Consider the following 17,932-nt stretch of genomic DNA (forward strand, 5'->3'; position numbering starts at 1 on the left):
TACGTATACTGTAATTGATTTACTTGTTTATTATTATTACTTTTATTTATTACTTTTTTTCTGCTAGATTATGTATTGCATTGAACTTGCTAAGTTATCAAAGTTCACGTCAAGTGCCGGTGATAATAAAACCGATTCTGATTCTGACGTACCATTTTTTTGTGTAATCTGACTAAATTCATCACGGCCCGAGGCTGAATCTGTAACCTCTACGGTCAATATCTGCTATTCATGGAATTACTGTACAGCAGCAAACCGTTCAGTCTATTCGAGTCCAACCATGAGTCGAACCATGTAGAGCATCCCCCGATCCAGTTCCCTCCTCGACCTGAAACATCAACTGAGACAAAGCTGTTATCTGGTCAATGAATGAATGGGAGCAGATTATTGAGAAAGTAGACAAAAAAAGTAGGAATTGCAAAGTGCAGAGTAGGAACGTGTGACCGGCAGGTCAGGCTGGGCTGCCTTTCGCTTCCAGAGAGAGGGGATAAAAATCAACTCCGTCAGTATGGCTTGGACAACTGATGCAGATGTGGAATTCAATGTGAAGATGTGGAATTTAATATAAAATACTTGCTAACCCTTCAGTGGACTGCCTGTTGGTAAAGAGAAAGATCTGTTGTTCCCAGGAATACTATCCCTGACCACCACTGATTGCTGATGTACCATAGGGAGCATACTAACTGGTTGCCACTCTGATATGATGGGCCACTACACAGGATCAGAAAAAGCTTCAGAGTGTTGCAGTCTCAGTCAGCTCCATCATGGGCACGAGCACCCCCTCCATTGAGTACATCTTTATAAGGCAATGCCTCAAGAAGGTGAGAACCATCATTAAGGGCACATATCACCCAGCACATGCTCTCTTCATATTTCTCCCATCAGAGAGGAGGTGCAAGAGCCTGAAGACACACAGTCAATGTTTAAGGAACAACTTCCACGAACAGCACCTCACTATTTTTGCTTTCTTTTTGTGCTGCTCATTTAATTATATATAAAAAATTGTTTTTGTAATTTATACTATTTTGTATGTGTACACTGTACTGCTGCCACAAAACAACATATTTAGCCTAATTCTGATTCCGTTTCTGACTAACCCCATTAGCCTTTTGCCTAATTATAATCTTGCCTGCTCCAGGGCCCTAGGATTAACTCTCTCTTTTATCTCTTCTTTCAACACAGTCGATGGCTGAAAATGCTTAACAAGGTGAAAGAGGTAAGAACTTTCACTTATTCATTCACTCTCAATCCCGCTTTAAACATAGAACATAGAATAGTACAGCACAGTACAGGCCCTTCGGCCCACAATGTTGTGCCGACCCTCAAACCCTGCCTCCCATATAAGCCCCCACCTTAAATTCCTCCATATACCTGTCTAGTAGTCTCTTAAACTTCATCAGTGTATCTGCCTCCACCACTGACTCAGGCAGTGCACTCCACGCACCAACCACTCTCTGAGTAAAAAAAACCTTCTTCAATATCCCCCTTGAACTTCCCACCCCTTACCTTAAAGCCATGTCCTCCTGTATTGAGCAGTGGTGCCCTGGGGAAGAGGTGCTGGCTATCCACTCTATCTATTCCTCTTATTACCTTGTACACCTCTATCGTGTCTCCTCTCATCCTCCTCCTCTCCAAAGAGTAAAGCCCTAGCTTTCAGGATATATAGTTCATTTTCTTGCGCTAGAGTTGGCACCCACAGGATAGTTGGAGTCATCCGCAGGAAATCCAAAGAATCTCTAAGGGATAAGGCAATTTGACTTCCTGGACAATTGTTTTATTAGCATAAATGTCTCCATTATTTATGCCTCTTTTGAAATTCAAGATTCAAGACTGCTTTAGGTTATTCCTCAGTATATGAGTGTAAAGGAGAACAAAATGATTGTTACTCTGGATCCGATGCAGTATATACAAAACTCAATAAACATAAAAACATAATAAATATATACTAAGTGTATAAAACACAATGTACAAATAACTGTTGAGATTAGCTTAGAATGAATGTTATGGATATAAAGTGACACTAGGTACGGTTTATTGGGGTAGTAGTTATAGTTCAGATTCCATAGTTCAGGTTTATCTAACAAAATTCTGCACAGGAGTAAAAGGTAGCTTTATTGCAATTGCTTTGTGAGACCACACCTTAAGTATTTGGTACAGTATATACCTTTGAGGGAGTGCAGTACATGTTCTCCAGACTGATTCCAGGGATGGGGGGGGGAGGCGGTGGTTGCTATTGAAGGAGAGATTGAATGAACTGGAACTGTATTCCTTAGATTTAGAAATCTAAGGAATACAGTTCCATTTAGTCATTTAGAAATGCATGCATGCATTAAGAAATGATACAATGTTCTCCAGAGTGATATCACAAAAAAAAACGAGATATACCAACGACTAACACTGACAAGACCACATAATTATAACATATAGTTGCAGCAGTGCAAAGCAATACCATAATTTGATAAAGAGCAGACCATAGGAATGGTTAAAAAAAAGTCTCAAAGTTCCGATCGACTCCCGACAGTCCCTGATAGCAGGCAGCAGAAGGAAGAAACTCTCTCTGCCATAAACCACCAGGCACCAACAACTGTCGATGCATTGGAAGCACCCGACCAGAGCCGACTCTAAGTCCGTCCGAAAACTTCGAGCCTCCGACCAGCCCTTCGACACCAAGCACCGAGCACCATCTCTGCCGAGCGCTTCAACCCTGTCCCAGCCACCAAGGAACAAGCAAAGCTGAGGATTCGGGGCCTTCTCCTCCGAAGATTCTGCATCACACAGTAACAGCGGCAGCGAAAAGGGCACTTCAGAAGTTTCTCCAGATGTTCCTCCGTTCTCTCATGTCTGTCTCCATCAAATCAGGATTGTGCACGGCACCCTACTTGACAGATTACAGATATCATTCACCGGAGTGGCTGCGCAAGCTGCGTCGCGTCTCCATCTTCTCCTCAAAAGAAAAATGAAAGAGGATTTTATCAGAACACACAAAGGCTTCTCAGGCTAAATGCAGGAGAGATGTTTCTCCCAGCTGAGGAGTCTAAGGCCAGTGGGCACAGATTGAGAATAATGGATAGGCTGTTTAGCACTGAGATGAGGAGAAATTTATACATACAGAACATGCAGGAACTTTGAAACTCTGTGCCCCACAGTTAATTCAATACAGCGCTTAGTAGATTTGTGGATGTTAAGGAATCAAGGAGTGAGGAGTTAGTGCTGGGGTGGAAGATTACCCATGAACTTAACAAATGGCAGAGTAAATTCAAAGGGTTGAATGGTCTCCAACTCTGATTCCTTATCTTCTCTTGTCCCTATGTCCCATTCCGGTTCATCTCCTCCACATCTACTCAGAAGGACTCACATATGCTTCTACAACTCAGAAGGTTGTCCTCGTCACTGCTTTCTAAAGACTTAATGACGTTTCATAGCTTTTTGGACTTCATCAGAAGTTGGATAAAACCCAAGACCAAGTTTGGGGTCAAGACTTGTGACTCATTGCACACAAGTAGCACATTAAATCTGAGGCTCCTGTTTGCTTTGTGTGGCCCTCAAACAGTTCACCAAACAAGTATCAGTGAGCGACTCATGGTTAACAGTTGTTTGATTAACCTACCGTACTAAATATTATGACTGCAAGTGGTTGAAGTTTTGCTTTGCTCTTCACACTGAGGAACCTTATCTTGAAGACCCAGGTTTAGTCCTGACTCCCAGTGCTGTCTCGTGGAGTTTACACATTCTCCCTGTAAACATGCTCCAGTTTCCTCCCACAATTTGATCATTCTATGGCTGGACGTGCAAGAGACTGAGTGCCAAAGCTTTTAGACATTACATTGTAGGATTTGATCTAAAGTTGAAGAACAATAAGTCAATAAGTCATAGAAACAGAATTAGGCCATTTGGCCCATCAAGTCTGTTCTGTTCTGCCATTCATTTATGGCTCAAGAGATAACCAGTTGCCCATTATCCATCCTGCTGCAGATGCGCCTCCAGCCCTACTGCCTTCTAAATTTGTATACATCTGTTCTGCAAAATTTTGTCCAAAGCCTTCTAAAAGTCCATAAGTATATCAACCAGTATGAGAATTAGTATTAGAATTTATTTTATTTCTTGCAATATATTACTCACAACATAAGGGAGTAAATACCTTTAATGTTGCGGCTCCATTGCAATGTACAAGTAACAAGGAAGGGAAATGTGGGAGGAATCAAAGCCGTCAAAGAATATGACTAGGGGAGCCAAAAATTGTATGCCTTTAACATTATGCCACTAACATAACAGCTACAGCTTTCTCTGTTTGATAGTCCTCAATTAACTGACTGCCTCCAGTTGTCAGATTGATATTCCTTTTTAAAAATAAAAGTTTTGTAACATTAAAAACTTAAAAAGAAGATTGTCCACTTTTCAACTCCTAGTGATCCAGGAGGCATCCTGCCTAGGAGCCATGAATAGTCTGAAATAAAAATAGGAAATGCTGGAAATGCTTTTTGTGGAAGAAGAAACTGAGTTAACATTTCAGATAAGATACCCTTCATTAGTTCCCAGTTAAGGCTATAAGACCATAAGACGTAGGAGCAGAATTAGATCTTTTGGCTCATCAAATCTGACCCACTATTCCATCATGGCTGATTTATTATCCCTCTCAACTCAATCTTTTGCCTTCTTCCCATAACCTTTGATGCCCTGACTAATCGAGAACATACAACCATACAACAATGTACTTACCTTACGTTGGGTTAGTTATACCCATTGACTTAGGTTCCATGGCTCTCTGCAGCACGAATTCCACAGATTCACCACCCTCTGGCTAAAGAAAGTTCTCCTCATAGACCATAAAACTATAAGATATGGGAGCAGAATTAGGCCATTTGGCCCATCGAGTCTGCTCTGCTACTTCATGGCTGATTCAATTTTCCTCTTATCCGCAAACTCCTGCCTCCCACCCCCCCCCCCCCCACGCCCCATATCCCTTCATGCCCCGATCAATCAAGAATCTATGAACCTCTGCATTAAATATACATAAAGACTCGGCCTCGGCACCTGCCTGTGGTAAAGAATTCCACAGATTCACCACACTCTGGGTAGAGAAATTCCTCCTCATTCTGTTCTAAAAGGACACCCCTCTATTCTGAGTCTATGTCCTCTGGTCTTAGACTCTCCCGCCATAGAAAACATCCTCTCCACATCCACTCTATCAAGGCCTTTCACCATTTGATAGGTTTCAATGAGGTCACCCCTCATTCTTCTGAATTCTAGTGAATACAGGCCCTGAGCCATCAAACACTCTTCATATGACAAGCTGTTCAATCCTGGAATCATTTTTGTGAACCGTCTTTGAGCCTTCTCCAGTTTCAGCACATCCTTTCTAAGGGGCCCAAAACTGCTCACAATACTCCAAGTGAGACCTCGCCAGTGCTTTATAAAGTTTCAATGTTACATCCTTCTTCTATATTCTTGTCCTCTTGAAATGAATGCTAACATCGTGACTCAACCTGCAATGTAACTTTTAGGGAATCTTGCACGAGGACTCTCAAGTCCCATTGCACCTCAGATATCTGATTTTTTTCCCAATTTAGAAAATAGTCTAGCAAATTGTATGACCATACACTTCCCTTAACTATAGTCCATCTGCTAGTTCTTTGTCTATTCTCCTAATCCGTCCAAGTCCTTCGGCAGATTTCCTGTTTTCTTACCATTATCTGCCCCTCTACCTATCTTTGTATCATCTGCCAACCTGGGCACAAAGCCATCAATTCCTTACAAAGGGTATTAGATCTTGTATATTAACTTGGGTTCTCTCTCCACAGATGCTGCTTAACCTGCTGAGTATTTCCAGTAATTTCTGTTTCTAGGTTTTTCGACTTTCATTTATGACAACTTTTTTTCTGAGGACAACTAATGTTTCAAATCCATTGGTATGTTGCACTTTGTCTCAAAACTTCACAGCACTGTATTTGATTCATTCTATTGACTTGAGAAGGATGAATTTAGTAGACACAGGTGAGCTAATGATAGTGTATACTGTGGCACTCGCCTATGCCACCAGACAGGGCAAATATACCTCAGCACTGCCCTTTTTCAAGCAATCAGCAGATCAGGCAGCATCTGCGGAGAGAAACATGTCTGAAACCTTCATTGACCTGGAAACTGAAATGTTAACTCTGTTTTTTTCTCTTTATGGATGCTGCCTGACCTGCCAAGTGTTTCCAACATTTTCTGCTTTTATTTCAGACAAGTCTTATATGGATGAGATGCAAGTAGAGATGTTAATTGGAGAGGAATTGGCCACAGGCTTCTTGGATATAGGACAATAGAATTATAAATATCCCAAATCAGTTTTTATATCTCCATCCTTCAATGTAATGCTGTCTTCCCCAGGGCTGTTTCTTTGCCATACTATGAAGCAGCAGCTGACTTGTTTTCTCTTTCTTTGCTTTCTAGTGCTTTTCACCCAGCGTGCCCAAATGTATGATCCATGTTGATAAACAGCGCAGGATGTCCTTCAGAGAGAAGGAGCACATGGCAGGAGAAAAGACATGCCAGCACCATGAAGGTAGAGCATGTGTTCGTTCCCTCTCTCTCCTCTCGGGTGAATGGTCGTTGAGTGTTCCAGTCTCCTAGGCTCAAACCACACCTCAGGTGCATTCTGAGGATGTGGATGCCATTTCAATACTGGTATCTCTAATGTGCCCATATTCATGAAATGTTGCAAACACTCAGGTACAGAGAAAAGATACGGTACTGCAAAGGGAAGGGCCTTTCAGCTCACAATGTCCGTCCTAACTATGATGCCAGTTGAAACTGCACATCTGCCTGTACACAGCCTCCTTTCCTGACCTGTCTACCTAACAGCTGTCAATGCCACCACTTCCCCTGCCACTTGTTCCATACACCTACCAATCAGTATCTAAAGAAACTTGCCACATAAATCACCTTTAAACATTCCACCTCTCACCTTAAAGTTATGCCATCTCCTCCTATCTATTTATGCCTCTCATAAATTTATAAAGTTCTGTCAAGTCACCTTTCAGTCTCTGATGAGTCAGAGAGAACAATCCAAGGTTGTCCAGTTTCTCCTTATAATTAATACAGTCTAATCCAGGCAACATCCTCTCCTGCACCCTATTCCAAGGCTCCATAACCTTCCTATAATACGGAAACCAAATCTGCACACAATATTCCAAATGTGGTCTAACAAAAGATTTATACAATTGCAGACATCCCACCCTGCAAAAACTCATTTCAGGGAGGTATCACCACCATTTCAGGGAGGTAGCACCTCCACCCCCTGCAACCCCATATCCCCCCCCCCCCCCCGCCACAGTCGACCTCCAGGGGTGTATGTAATACTTTGTTTAGTGATTTTGTCTAATCAGTAAACCAAGTTGGGTATATGCAGAAAATGTGACATTAAAATATGTACTTATATTATCATGCTTATTCTATTGCAATTTTAAGCAAGTCTACAGGGAGTTTGGAGTCATCACGTAGGACATCAATAGAATAGCTCCTTAGCAGCTGGCCAGCTAGTTTAAATAACGTTAGCTATGCTAATGAATGAATGACACCTGTTAAACTCACCTCAACATGTCTTTTACATTTTAACCCACCATGGGCAATAGAAAAGTCACTGTTGCAAATAGTGCAGCGAGCAACACTGTCATTATTTTTGAGGTCGACTGTAAAGCCCGCCCACAGAGAAAACTGATAGGTCTACTTAGCAGGGGGCCACAATCGTTTTTGCACCGCAGACCAGTTTAATATTGACAATATTCTTGTGGACTGGCCGACGGGGGGCGGGGGTGTTAATCACAACCGGAATATAGGTGATAAGTCAATCACGTCATAACATTTTAAGTAACGTTTGGATATTAAACACACAGCACATATTTTCCCCATATGAACATATAAAATCATTGCAACACACCAATATCGCTGTATCAGTGGGAGCCCTGGGCTTGTTTTCCTGCAACAAGACGGTCCTATCGAGGGGTGATGGGAGACAGCGATACTCGAAGGGGGTTCCTTATGTCCAGTCTATTCCGCAGTTTAGTTTTTGCTGCATTCATTGCAGAAAACCCCACTTCACAGAGATATGTTGGAAATGGAAGCAATGTTTTCAGTACTCCCGTGGTTATCTCAGGATATTCAGTCTTGTCTTTGATCCAGAATGCCGACAGAGATGTTATGTCAAACATACTTTTCAGCCCGCCGTCATTTGCAAGCTCGAGGAGTTGATCTTTTTCCCGCACTGACTGGATGATTCACCGGAGACATTTACTCTTTGCTCGTCTCGGGTCACTGATGATCTTGCGTGCGTTAAAATTCAACAGTGCGTGACAGGGAATGAGGAAAGGTGCAGCTAACTCATATCATTTCATATCGCCAAATCACATTGTTTCCTCACAGCCCGGTGGTTGGGGACCACTCTTAGCACGAAGAGAGACCAATCAGGATGCTCGCTCTCTCAAAAAAATCTATTTCCGGGATATTGTATATAATTTCCGGGAGTTAGGGAGCCACTACTGAGATGCGGGAGACTCCCGGAACTTCCAGGAGAGGTGGGATGTCTGCAATTGCAGCATGACTTCCCAACTTATGTCAGGAAGTGGAAATGGTTTAAGTGGGTGGTTGGTGTGGACTCAATGGGCTGAAGGGCCCATTGTACTATCTTTCCATCACCATAACTCCATGATTCAGCAGGTCAGGCAGTATCTATGGAAATACAAACAGTTAACATTTCAGTTTTAACACGGAACATTCTGAAATGTTAACTCTTTCTCTCCTCACAGATGCTGTCTAACCTAATGAGTATTCTCTGTTCTTCTCTCTGCAGATACTATCTGACCTGATGAGTATTCTCTCTTCCTCTCTCTGCAGATGCTGTCTAACCCAATGAGTATTTTCTGTTTCTCGCTCCACAGATACTGTCCAACCTGACGAGTATTTTCTGAATTTCATTTTTAGTTTTAAATTTACAGTATCTAAAACCTTGTTATTCACATTAACTGAATTGTGCTTGTTTTAATGACTTATATGAGCTCCAATGAAACTGAACTTTAGGAGTTCATCTCAGAAATGGGTCTGCCAATGATATAACGATGTCTCAGTGAGGTCCACCAAGGAAGTCACATAGTTAAATGGTTCTGGCCATTTTTCAGAAGCCTTTGGGTTCTTGGTTCCATATTTATTAATTTATAATATGTGAAAAGTAGCTAAGGGGGCCAGCATTTATTGTGGAGCCTTAATTAACTCTGATGAATCTGGTGATATTGATCCTCAGGTTCTATGAACATTGGCTCGATGGAAGAAGCCAGAGAGTGGTGGTAGAGAATTGCTTCTCTGAGTGGAGGCCTGTGACTAGTGGTGTGCCACAGGGATCACTGCTGGGTCCATTGTTACTTGTCATCTATATCAATGATCTGGATGATAATGTGGTAAATTGGATCAGCAAGTTTGCTGATGATACAAAGATTGGAGGTGTAGTAGACAGTGAGGAAGGTTTTCAGAGCCTGCAGAGGGACTTGGACCAGCTGGAAAAATGGGCTGAAAAATGGCAGATGGAGTTTAATACTGACAAGTGTGAGGTATTGCACGTTGGAAAGACAAACCAACGTAGAACATACAGGGTTAATGGTAAGGCACTGAGGAGTGCAGTGGAACAGAGGGATCTGGGAATACAGATAAAAAATTCCCTAAAAGTGTCATCACAGGTAGATAGGGTCGTAAAGAGAGCTTTTGGTACATTGGCCTTTATTAATCAAAGTATTGAGTATAAGAGCTGGAATGTTATGATGAGGTTGTATAAGGCATTGGTGAGGCCAAATCTGGAGTATTGTGTTCAGTTTTGGTCACCAAATTACAGGAAGGATATAAATAAGGTTGAAAGAGTGCAGAGAAGGTTTACAAGGATGTTGCCGGGACTTGAGAAACTCAGTTACAGAGAAAGGTTGAATAGGTTAGGACTTTATTCCCTGGAGCGTAGAAGAATGAGGGGAGATTTGATAGAGGTATATAAAATTATGATGGGTATAGATAGAGTGAATGCAAGCAGGCTTTTTCCACTGAGGCAAGGGGAGAAAAAAACCAGAGGACATGGGTTAAGGGTGAGGGGGGAAAAGTTTAAAGGGAACATTAGTGGAGGCTTCTTCACACAGAGAGTGGTGGGAGTATGGAATGAGCTGCCAGACGAGGTGGTAAATGCGGGTTCTTTTTTAACATTTAAGAATAAATTGGACAGATACATGGATGGGAGGTGTATGGAGGGATATGGTCCGTGTGCAGGTCAGTGGGACTAAGCAGAAAATGATTCGGCACAGCCAAGAAGGACCAAAGGGCCTGTTTCTGTGCTGTAGTTTCTATGGTTTTCTATGGTAACATCCAGAATGAGGCATAAAACTTAGTGGTTATGCTTTATTTAGAAGAATAAAGAATGAAAATAGTAAAGACAAAAGAAGTCTTGGTTATCTTGTACTCAGACTACAGATATCAGCACATTCCATTGATAACAATTAACCTATAAAATGTCAGATATGGCATGACATCTGCTGCTGAAAACCTGAGAAGCTTCTAGAAAAATACACATTCAGCTACACTACAATTACTGGAGAATTTACTGAACAATGGCACTTATATAAGTGGTTATATAAAAAATATAAGCAAGCATAGAAACTTTAACTACCAGGAAAATGCTAGTAAAATAACAATTCTGCACCCTAATTCAACACCTCCAAGACACGATAGTTTTCCATGGGTGATTCTGTTGACCAAACGAATGGATTTGAAGTGTTGAGGATGGAGACACAGAGACTGCAGGTTAGAATCTGGAGCAACAAACAATCACCTGGAGGGACTCAGTGGGTCAGGCAGCATCTGAGGAGACAAAAAAAAAAGCCAACATTTCTGGTCCAGACCCTATACCACGCAAGGAAAAATAGAAAATGCTGCAATGCATTTATCAAAACTTGGGAAGGATCCATCAAAGGGACTCTAAACCAGGATTCCCAACCCTTTTTATGCCATGCACCCCTACCATTAACTGAGGGGTCCATGGACCCTGGTTGGAAACCCCTGTCCTAAACATTTACCCTGTCCCTCCCTCCACAGATGCTGCCTGACCATCTAAGTTCAGCCCCTTCCATTTTTATTTCAGACTTCCAGCATTTGCAGGTTGTCAATTTTCATTCAAGGATGGTCGATTTCCTTTGAATATTGGTGGACCAGATGAAATTTTACAACATGTCTGTAGTTTCATGATCAGAACTAATAGTGATGGCATTTGCACGTTCACAGCTAATTGTCAAATTGAAATCACCAGCTTGTCAACCTTGTATCACTGATTCAGTAACCCAGATCAAGTAACTCAGTTCCTGTGTGTTTGGCTGAGCTGTAAATCAGAAAACTATTGTTGAAGCCCCTTTTTCAGGAATAATCTAAGACTGTCCTGTAGGATTACTGCATCACCATTCAGAAGTTTATTGAACGGAGGCTCCACCTGCCCTTCTGGGTGGATGTGGAAGATCCCACAGAGCCATTTAAAGTACATCAGAGCAAGTCTTCCCAGTAATCTGGCCAATCTTTGGCTATGTCCACACTACGACAGATAATTTTGAAAACAAATCTTTTTCTCTTCGTTTTGACTCTCTGTCCACACTAAAACGGCGTTTTCATCCCCCAAAAATGGAGATTTTCAGAAACGGTCTCCACAGGGAATAAATCTGAAAACGCTTAATATCTGTTGCAGTGTGTATGGGGTAACCGGAGCTTTTTAAAACCGCTGTCATGACGTGCCGCAACAGATGGCAGCAGCCCGGCATTTCATTGTTTTCTTCTTATTATTATTATTATTATTACTACTTTATTGTCGCCAAACAATTGATACTAGAGCATACAATCATCACAGTGATATTTGATTCTGCACTTCTAACCTAACAATTTCAGAACAGACGACAACGAGACTGAAGCCAGAAGAGTTAGAAATGTACTCACCAAATACTTTGACCCATAGCTTACTGAATAAATAAGTATACTCACTTTGCCCTGTTTTCTGTCCTTGCTTGTATGAAGGTGGTTTACCTATTTATGCAAGTACTTCTCTGACAATAGATTAACATCCGAATGTAACATTGTATGGAAATACAAGATAACACTGATGCAGACATGTTTTATACATTTAACAAGGTGCTTTATTAATGCAACAGAGTTGGTCAGTTTTTCAATGTTCATCGTCAGCCGGGTCATACTGTCCGTGAACTCCCTGTCGGTTGCCTCCATATGCTCCAGTATTTGTTTTTTTCAGTTTTAAGTCCTCCTGCGCGAGAGCCAAAAGCAATTCCTTTTAAGTTTTTTTATTCTGTAACTGGACAAACGCGTACTAAGTATACCGTTTCCTCTTCGCTTGTTTTCTGTGTGTCCTGCGCGTGCCCAGTAGAGGAGATTCGCCCAAATATCTGTGTTAGTGTGGACAGAGATAGTTTGAAAAACACTTAGTGTGTACACCTGCCGTTTTTACTCGAAACCGGCATTTTCAAAATTATCCGGCGTAGTGTGGACGTAGCCTCTGTCTCTCATCCATAGTAGCATTGCCTGCCTGTGGGATCTTGCTGTACCCAAATAAATGGCAATGTCTTCAAAAGACTTCAGTGATTTGACTCACCCTGCATAAATGCAGAAAGATCTCTCTTCATCAGAAACAATATATTGTTCCTAAACCTAACATTAGGACAAGGAATCTAATGGCCTCAGTGCTAGACCTAAATACCTAATCCCCTTAGGAGTCCCCAGCCAAGGCCCCTGTTACCTCGAATGAGCCAATTTATATATTTGCCCTCATCCTAAGCTCCAAATCTCCTACACAGCCACCATCTCCCCAACACCAGACAGGATTCAGACAAATAGAGACAGACGGCAAACAATAGGCCCACCTATCTGATATTCCCGAATCTGCCATCTAATTACAATGTTAGACTGCTCTTTCTTCTCATACAAACTGATACTTACTGGGAACTATCAATCAATGACCCTAGTCTAGGTGTTAAAAAAAGTAAATAGAATTGGATTAGTGTATAGAAACCTGGGCCAGATCAAAGTGGCATTCGGCAGTGAGGCAAATAGAAACATAGAAAACCTACAGCACAATACAGGCCCTTCAGCCCACAATGCTGTGCCAAACATGTACCTACTTTAGAAATTACCTAGGGTTACCCATAGCCCTCTGTTTTTCTAAGGTCCATGCACCTATCCCAAGAGCCTCTTAAAAGACCCTATTGTATCCTACTCCACCACCATCGCCGGCGGCCCATTCCGTACACTCACCACTCTCTGTGTAAAAAAACTTAGCCCTGACATCTTCTCTGTACCTACTTCCAAGCACCTTACAACTGCCCTCTTATGTTAGCCATTTCAGCCCTGGGAAAAAGCCTCTGACTATCCACACAATCAATGCCTCTCAGATAGTCCCAGTTGATGTGAGCAATGGGCACAGGCACTGAAATTAAGATCTGGCCCTGACCCCAAGCTCAGGCTTGTGGTCCAAACCATAATGGGAGACTATAAATCGAACCCCAACATACATCCCTACCCCTAATCCTAATCCTAAAGTGAATGTGCCTCTCTAATAGCAATCCTTTTTTTTTACAAACATACAAAGCTTTATTCAATCACGAAATACAAAGGTCAGGGGCTTACAAAACATTAATAATTACAAATTAAACTATCGTTATTATCATCTACAAAGCACTCATTTCCCTGTGAGCCCACCATTCTTGGAAATCCTGCACCCACAGTGACTATCTGCTCTCTCTGCAAGGACATCTGGGCACAAATGTAACACAGCGTGCTAATTCTAATCCATTATCTAACACAAACGGGAGTCTTTAACCATAATGTGCATCCCTCACACTAATCCTAACATATGTCCCTAATGCTAATGCTAATGCACATGCCCAGCCTAACACAAACATGCACCTTTAACCGTAATCAATATGGTTTCCTTGAGGGAAAATCTTGCCTATCAAATCTGTTGGAATTCTTTGAAGAAATACCAAGATTGATAGACAAAGGACAATTGGTTGATGTTATGTACTTGGATTTTCAGAAGACCTTTGCAAGGTGCCACATATGAAGCTGCTTAACAGGATAAGAGCCCTTGGTATTACAGGAAAGATTCTAGCGTGGATAAAGCAATGACTGATTGGCAGGAAAGAGTGGGAATAAAGGGAGCCTTTTCTGGTTGGCTGTCAGTGACTAGTGGTGTTTCACAGGGGTCTTGTGATGGGTCTGATTCTTTTTCCATTATATGTCAGTGATTTGGATGATGAAATTGATGGCTTTGTTGCAAAGTTTGCAGACAATACGATATCAGGTAGAGGTGCAGGTTGTTTTGAGGAAGTAGAGAGGCTACAGAAGAACTTAGCTTAGAAGATGGGCAAAGAAATGGCAGATTGAATAGAGTGTCAGAAAGTGTATGGTCATGCACTTTGGAGAAGAAATGAAAGAGTTGATTATTTTCTAAATGGAGAAAATACAAAAAAAATTGAGGTGCAAGGGGACTTGGGAGTCCTTGTGCAGGAGTCCCAAAAGGTTAATTTGCAGGTTGAGTCTGTGGCAAATACAATGTTAGAATTCATTTCAAGAGGACTAGAACATAAAAGCAAGGGTGCAATGTTGAAACTTTATAAAGCACTGGTGAGGTCTCACTTGGAGTAATGTGAACAGTTTTGGGCCCCTGCCTTAGAAAGAATGTGCTGAAACTGGACAGGATTCAAAGGAGGTGTTTCACAAAATGATGCTAGGATTGAAAGGCTTGTCATATGAAGAGCATTTGATGTATTCACTGGAATTCAGAAGAATGAGGGCTGGCCTTATTAAAAATTATTGAAAGGTGAACGGCCTTGATCGAGTGGATGTGGAGAGGATGTTTCCTATGGTGGGAGAGTCTAAGACCAGAGGACACAGCCTCAGAACAGAGGGGCATCCTTTTAGAATGGAGATCAGGAGAAATTTCTATAGCCAGAGACTGGTGAATCTGTGGAATTCTTTGCCATAGGCAGGTGTGGAGACCAAGTCTTTAGTTGTATTTAAGGCAGAGGTTGATAGATTCTTGATTGGTCAGGGCATGAAGGAATATGGGGAGAAAGCAGGAGATTGGGGCTGAGAGAAAAATTGGATCAGCCATAATGAAATGGCAGAGCAGACCTGATGGACAAAATGACCTAATTCTGCTCCTATATCTTATGGTCTTAACACTAATGTGTGTCCCTAACACTAACCCAACACATATCCCTAATGCACTTCCCTAACACAAACACATATCTTTAACTATAATATGCACCCATAACACTAACCCCAATCTGTATTCCTACACTAACCCCTTACTTACGAACCTAATCCCTAAACCTAATGCAATCTCCCAGATGTACTGAGCTGATGTAATTATTAGAGGCTGATTCCTGTTTCCCATCGGGGTGACATCTTGCTCCGTTTCCACTTGCAGGCAAACCAAACAGGTCCAAAGTCCGTCGGTCAGCAGACTGCCTCCGCCACGGCGCCCAGTCCCACAAGGTGGTTGGGGCCGCCTGCCTTCTGGTGGGTGGGGCGGCAGTCGGCCCCACCCTCGGTTACTCGGTGACCTCATCAGCCGCTCAACCTTCCGCCACTGCCTCACCAGATTTCAAGGACCTCGGTATCCACTCGTCCGATGGCTGCCAAGAGGCCGACTGTGGAAGCTACAACACTTTTGAATGTGAAGCTATGGACCAGGACTTCGACACTTTTGACTTTGGGGGGTTTGCGTTCTAGATGATTGGTAGCCACGGCAACCATATTTTGTTCTCTGTGTCTTCCCTCTAGTTCCCCACAGGATGGATAATCATGCTAGCTTTGAACGTGAACTGGGATTGAGTTTGACCTGGATCACCGGTGCTGTTATAGCAATACACTACTATCCCTCTTGTTCCCAACAAGGAAAGGGCATTAATAATCTGCTAGCTCTCAACGAGGCTTGGCACTCCCTCCACGATATTGACAGAGTCTCCAGGAGTTAGCGAGTAATCTCCTGAAGTCTCATTTTTTCATGCTTATATCTTTCTTACAATTTGGAACCCATTTAGCCCAAGACTTCCAGATCATTCCCACCTCATCCCCCCACCTGCCTGGGCAACCCCAGTAGGGTAACATCATTGTCTTTGAATGCTTTTATTAATGGTCCAGTAGACTAGATGAGAAAGGATATTTGGAGAGATGTATGATGGAATCTCCAGGGATATTTCCTATCAAAGCTGGTAACCACACAGCAGGCGTCCTTTATTACTTTCAGTTGGGTCAATTGTTATATTCATAAAACATTAGAATATTATACAAACAGGAGAGTTGCAGTAACATTTCAAGAATCCAGTATAATTTGTTCAGAAATCCTGATAGTTCAGGCTCTGGTTCACTGCATTCTGTTTCCCATGCTCTCTTTAAACCCACAGAGGCCTGTTCCCTCACTCCAAGTAAACTCAACCAGGTCTTCTTTCCCACACTCTTTTCAAACTCACTGTGGCCCCATTTCCCACTCCCTTTAAATCCACCAAGTTCACTGGAAGTTTTATTTTGCTATTGGGTGATATTTTCTTTTATTTGGAGATACAGCACAGTAACTGACTCTTCCAGTCCGTGCCACCCAGTTGCACCCATTTGGTCAAATACGTCTTTGGAATGTGGGAAAAAAACCCATGCAATCACAAGGAAGTACAAACTCCCTACAGTCAGCGTCAGATTAATATCATTAAACTAACCACTATGCTACCATGCTGTGGTAAAAATTGTTTTAAAAATACGAATGAGAAGTGTTTTGGGAATGGATAGGAGTAACATCTAAACCCTGGCAAGGGTACTAGACTATCAAAAAGTTTCACTGTGGTACGGCATCGCTCTGTAGCCTAAAGAGGGACAAACTTCTTAAAGGATGTCTAACCCACAAAGTAAATGCACATTAACCTCACAGGTTTTTTGTTTAAAATCTGCACTGATGCTCTTTGTTTCATATCTTGACCAGAAACAATGAAGGTGGGGGAGAGAGTGAGAAATTGGTCAGTTTCATGGCTCTGAAATATTATCTGCTTTTCTCTCTCCCCAGATGCTAACTAAACTGTTGGGTACTTTCTGCATCTTCTGTTTTTAGCTTAGATTGATTGATTGATTGATTGATTTAGTGATACAGTGCAGAACAGACCCTTCCAGCCCTTCAAGCTGCACAGTTCAGCCAGCCACCTATTTAACACTAGCTTAATTACAACCAGCTAACTGGTATGTCTATGGACTATGGGAGGAAACCAGAGCACCCGGAAGAAGCCCACACAGTCATGGTTAGCACGCATGTACATACTCCTTACAGTGGACCCTGGAATTGAACCCTGAACCCTGATGTAATAGTGTCACGCTAACTACTGTGGTGCTCTTCAGCATCTGCAGGGTTTTTTGCTTTTCATTTATTGTTCCATAATCTTCTAATGAATAGAAAATATTCATTTAGGAAGTAACAAGGCTGAACTGAGCTTATTCTGGCTCAACAGAATTGTATATTTTTAATAGTCAATAAAACTAACATTAATATGAACGCTACCATTGGATTTGCCTTCCTCGCTACTGACTCAACCTGCAAATTCACCTTTAGGGAATCCTGCATGAGAACCCCCAAGTCTCTTTGCACTTCAGATTTTTTAATTTTCTGCCCATATAAAAAATTGTCTACCCTTTTATTTCTTCTACCGAAGTGCATGACCACACACATCCCGACACTGTATTCCATCTGCCACTTTGCCCATTCTCCTAATCTGTCTAGGTCCTTCTGCAGCCTCTCTACTTCCTGAAAACTACCTGCACCTCCATCTATCTTAGTGTCATCCTCAGACTTGGCCACAAAGCCATCAATTCTGTCATCAAAGTAACTGATATGTAA

At 42.1% G+C, this 17,932-nt stretch overlaps 1 protein-coding gene across 1 annotated transcript in view; it reads left to right on the forward strand.

The window, feature by feature from the left end:
* Positions 1-17,572, forward strand: part of LOC140204415 (uncharacterized) — a 36,286-nt gene extending 18,714 nt beyond the window's left edge. The window contains exons 3-5 of the mRNA XM_072271136.1: positions 1,183-1,216; positions 6,433-6,544; positions 15,485-17,572. Coding sequence (XP_072127237.1) covers positions 1,183-1,216; positions 6,433-6,544; positions 15,485-15,789 — 451 coding nt within the window. The 3' untranslated portion in view covers positions 15,790-17,572. The remainder of the gene's footprint in view (positions 1-1,182; positions 1,217-6,432; positions 6,545-15,484) is intronic.
* Positions 17,573-17,932: the final 360 nt, after the last annotated feature.

This window comes from Mobula birostris, chromosome 10, assembly GCF_030028105.1.
Source record: "Mobula birostris isolate sMobBir1 chromosome 10, sMobBir1.hap1, whole genome shotgun sequence".
In the NCBI taxonomy this organism is placed as follows: Eukaryota; Metazoa; Chordata; class Chondrichthyes; order Myliobatiformes; family Myliobatidae; genus Mobula; species Mobula birostris.